This window comes from Rhagoletis pomonella, unplaced genomic scaffold (genome assembly GCF_013731165.1).
Source record: "Rhagoletis pomonella isolate Grant_MI unplaced genomic scaffold, Rhpom_1.0 Rhpom_scaffold_00008, whole genome shotgun sequence".
Classification (NCBI taxonomy): Eukaryota; Metazoa; Arthropoda; class Insecta; order Diptera; family Tephritidae; genus Rhagoletis; species Rhagoletis pomonella.
The window spans coordinates 28,098,036-28,102,408 of record NW_023458562.1 but is presented as its reverse complement, the minus strand read 5'-3'; the positions used below and the strand labels follow the sequence as shown (position 1 = coordinate 28,102,408).

The 4,373-nt window shown below is 34.7% G+C and overlaps 2 protein-coding genes across 4 annotated transcripts in view; both read left to right on the top strand.

Moving 5' to 3' along the window:
• Positions 1-1,976, top strand: part of LOC118745246 — a 2,839-nt gene extending 863 nt beyond the window's left edge. Inside the window, exon 2 of the mRNA XM_036478773.1 lies at positions 1,473-1,976. Within this exon, the coding sequence (XP_036334666.1) occupies positions 1,473-1,976 (504 nt within the window). The remainder of the gene's footprint in view (positions 1-1,472) is intronic.
• LOC118744576 (leucine-rich repeat-containing G-protein coupled receptor 6-like) overlaps positions 1-4,373 on the top strand; it is a 175,025-nt gene that overhangs the window by 95,450 nt on the left and 75,202 nt on the right. The window lies entirely within an intron of this gene.

Here is a 4,373-nt window from a genome sequence, read left to right as displayed (position 1 = left end):
CTCCAGGACATGAGTCACTTAATACTAGTACGTTTTTTTTTTTTTTTCGATATGTATACCAACATCATGCAAGCGTGGAAGACTGCAAAGTGATGTTGTCGCCAAAGACAGGTAAAAAATCTGTGTTGTATACTCGAAATATTAGAGGCAGTACACCTTTACCTTTGGAGACCATTTGGCACAGAGCAGTTAGGCGGCAAGAAAAGAGTTACGGAGAACAGGGAATATGCTGTTGGAGTATTTAAAAATACATATACATATAAACATACATACATTCATACGTATGTTGTAGCTGAATCGTGCAACAATGTCTGGAATTTGACAATGTCCAGCTTTGAAAGATGGGATCGCCACGTTAGCGCTTATAACAATAAGCGGTTTTGTACAATGTCATTCATATCTGATCGAAATATAAATTTAATTAAATGTAGGCTATCATTTGCTAACATTACATTTAATGGAGAGCTAAAGAGCCACATATAAAATTGTAATTTGCAAAAAATACATTCTCTTTTCATTGGAATTCTAATGGCATGTTTGCAAATCAACAACTGTAACAAAAACGTGATGTATAACTCATTGTACGAGTAATTGAAGCTTATGCTAAATTTCCACTGGGCATTAAATTAAAAAAATTGTAATGACAATGTTGGGCATTAAAAAATGCTCGTGCCCTTACGTTCATAAACATGGTCATACTGTCTGTTTGCACATACAATTTTATAAATGGAATACATTTTTTTTTTTTTCATTTGAATGCCAAGTGAAAATTCGGCTTTAGTGTTCAATTATTTTAAATCAATACTCAATAGCCTAAACTAAAATATGTAGATTAGGAGAAACAAATCTTTGATTTTTTCCACTATATTTCGTCTCGAAAATGTCAAATCTTCTTAATTTCGTTTACAAAAATTCTGAATTGTAAAAATCGATTTGCATGCGAAACCTTTTTTCATGCAAAGAAGCGATTGAAAATAAACTTTTGATACATTTGCCTAGATTTTTTCACATGTCCTACCTTTGTATTAAAAAAAAAACAAAAAAATACTTTTCTGGCACTTTAGAGACCAGAAGCAAAAACAAAATACACGATATAAATGTTTTGCTCTAAAGCTACTACCTGTTTAATAGATATGCCTTGGCTGTATCATACATTTTGCAACTTAGTTAAAATCAAAACGCATATTGAAACGCGATTTTCATGTTTTTGTCCTATCAATGATTTTAGGTAGTCGCTTATAAAATAAACCTATATATACCGGGCGAGTCAAACAGTAATTGATATTGTTTTGAAAATCTGATGAAAATTTTATTTACATAGAAAAGTTTCCACTGTCATTGCTAACGCACTTCCCTCGGCATGAAGTACTCGGCGTTCTTAATTGCCATCCTTTGTGCGCTGAGTGAATTATCAAAGGTAAAGCTTGAAGAATTCTCTGAACAAAACTACGATTTACTAGAAATAATTTTAGGCAGAGCGATCGTATACTGTGAAAAATGAAGGTGTCGAACATTTCAATGGCTTTAAGGAGACCAAATTTCATATGAGTGAAATAAAATTAATCGGCCGACAACGTCTACTTAACGGCACCATCGTATTCGACGAAGACATGGCCAGCGATCACTATAAGGTTCAAGTAGAGCTATTTTCTTCACCACAAGGCGATGATCAGTTCAAGCGATTGCCTATGGGTGTGCCGCGCACCACCATTTGTGAGGGCATCAAAGGTTATTATGGCCAAGTGCTGCAGCCGTCGTTTATTCAAGGCAAGATTACCAATTTCCCAGTTGTAACCCAGGCTGGTCTTTGTCCTATACCAAAAGGTGAATACTACATAAAAAATTTGGAATTCGACACTGAATCTTGGCCAAATCAAATACCGCGTGGCATTATAAAAGGCGTCCTAACTATTTTCAAAGACGAGTTAAATGTTGGTGGGGGTGCATTTTATCTGCGTGTCGAAGATCGCGACTAAGCGCTGAAAATAGTGCAGGTGTTAGAGAACATTGATTTGAATTGTGAAAATGATTGGCTAGTGAATATGGAGTGAATATTTTAAATAAAAATTAACAATATCAAATAAATTCTTCAAGGATATTGAAGCACAGAAATTTAAAAGCTAAATGTTCACATTTTTTTACAAGGATTGTTTAAAAAAAATTATATGTATATACGAATTTTCATATATTACAAAAAATTTGAGCCGCCCTAATGTATTCACATATATGCACCTCGAATGCTTATTGTGGAAAATTTTCTAGAAATGTGATTAACTCCTTGGTATCCAGCTCTCAAAAAATGCGAAAACTCCATATAAAAAATCACTGAAGAAATTAGCTCTCAAAGAAAAGTATGTACTCCCGTTTTTCTATCTTCTTTGATGAAAACTATGAATAGGGCAACGCAGGCTTCGCGAATAAATACATTTCTTGAAGAAAAGTGGCAGCTGAGCCATAGTAAGTGAGTATTTTTTACGTGTAATAAATTTTTCAACGTTTTATATTAACATCAAACTATTTCAGCAACGAATTTCAACGAAACACCCGACCACTTCTTCTATCATTCAAACTACACTCACTACAAAATAGCATTAAAATGTTTAGTGCGACTTTTACAGGTATATTCTGCACGTTACCGAAGATTTTGTAACCGTTCAACTTTATTACAAAAAAATGTTACCGGCTCTTGTTACCGCAATTCTAGTTAATATTTAGCAATTCCGCTATGAGGAATTGTGGAAATTCTGGAATTGCATATTTCACGGGGCAATACTTTGTTACCAGCTTATAAAATGGTAACAACATTTAGAGGTTACACGAGTACACAGCATGCGAAAAGGGTTTAAAAATTTACAGGTACTTTATTTACCGGTTACAAAATTTTTATTACCAGGGCAGAATAGACCTGTTAGCGTTAGGTATGGAATAAAAAAAATGATAAAGACAAATTCTGTCATGATATTTTACTTCGAGAAAACGCATTTAAAAAATATGCCCTCCAAATATGTTTAAAAATATTCAAATTCAACTGCATCTATGTAAGTAAACGTACTTTTTAAAAAGTACAAATATAACACACATGTTTGCATTTTCCCTCGCCAGAAAGGCTTCGACTCCATCCGATATCTGCGTAGTTAGACTGGTTTTTAAGCTCTTATGACACTCAAATCACCTTTACGAATGAGCGAACTGGTAGCTGTATGTAGTTGCAAGATGACACCGCTGAATTTCTACACGGATGGATCGAAGTTTGACGGAAGTGTCTCGACGTTGCCAAGGAAATTTTTCTCGGTCAGACTCAATTCGGTACCAGGCCATACTGATAATGCAGGGAATCACGTTGCTGATAAGTTGGACACTTTCCCTTTGCTAAGTGTATTGTTTCTAAATATATGATTTTTAAGATGTTTGCTATATATATTCATTATAACACTGAACGATTTTTTCAACACGGCGGCAGCTCAGCGTTGAATTCTAAATACTATCGGCGCAACTATCTCTCTTTATTGCGATTTCATTTGTTTACTTTTACAGCTGTTCATTTGACAGCATATTCATCAAGCCGTTTCTAAGACATAATGGTTGAGTTCAACAGTTGCCAACAGTTTCGTAGCAGATGGGCTAAAAAGCTACGTCTTATGAACGCGCCCATTGTCGCAGCTGTTTACAGTACAATGAGCAATAAATGAGTGGAACCACAACTTACTCTTAAGCTGCCTAGATTTTGTGAGAATACGAAACATATTTACAAAATAAGTTCTTCCTTACAAGAATGTATCCTTTTATCTTAAGAATTTTTGAAGTTGTAATAACGAACAAAACTTTTAATTTGTTAAGTTAGCTCTTTTTTCAGTAATGACTTACATTTTGATTTGATTTTGATTTTGATTTTTGATTTGATTTTGAAAAAATAAATAAATAAAGTTTTTAAAGCTGAGTTTAGTAAAAAAAAAAGTGTGATTTTATAAAGTCCCCTGAGGTAACAGGAGACACTCGCCTCATAAGTTTGGTTATAGACATCCGACAGACTTGTTGGGATATTGGTATCTCCCAGAGAGAGTGGTTAGAGGTCTAATAGCGATCGCAGGCGAACCTCGCAAGTATCATTTGTGATTGTAAAAGTTCCGGTGATATAGTTATAATTAAAAATTTAACATATTGTGGAGTAAAATGTCCCACCAGTCACAATGAAATGGCCCAAAATAAAACCTAGTTTTAAGGTACAACCGAGGTGAGGTCCAACCAAAAGGCTACAAACACATACGCACTACTGCCTGAGCTGCAGGGGATATTCTTAACCCGCAAGTGACTGCACTCTGGCTGCGGGTTACTAACGGGTGATTTTTTTGAGGTTAGGATTTTCATGCATTAGT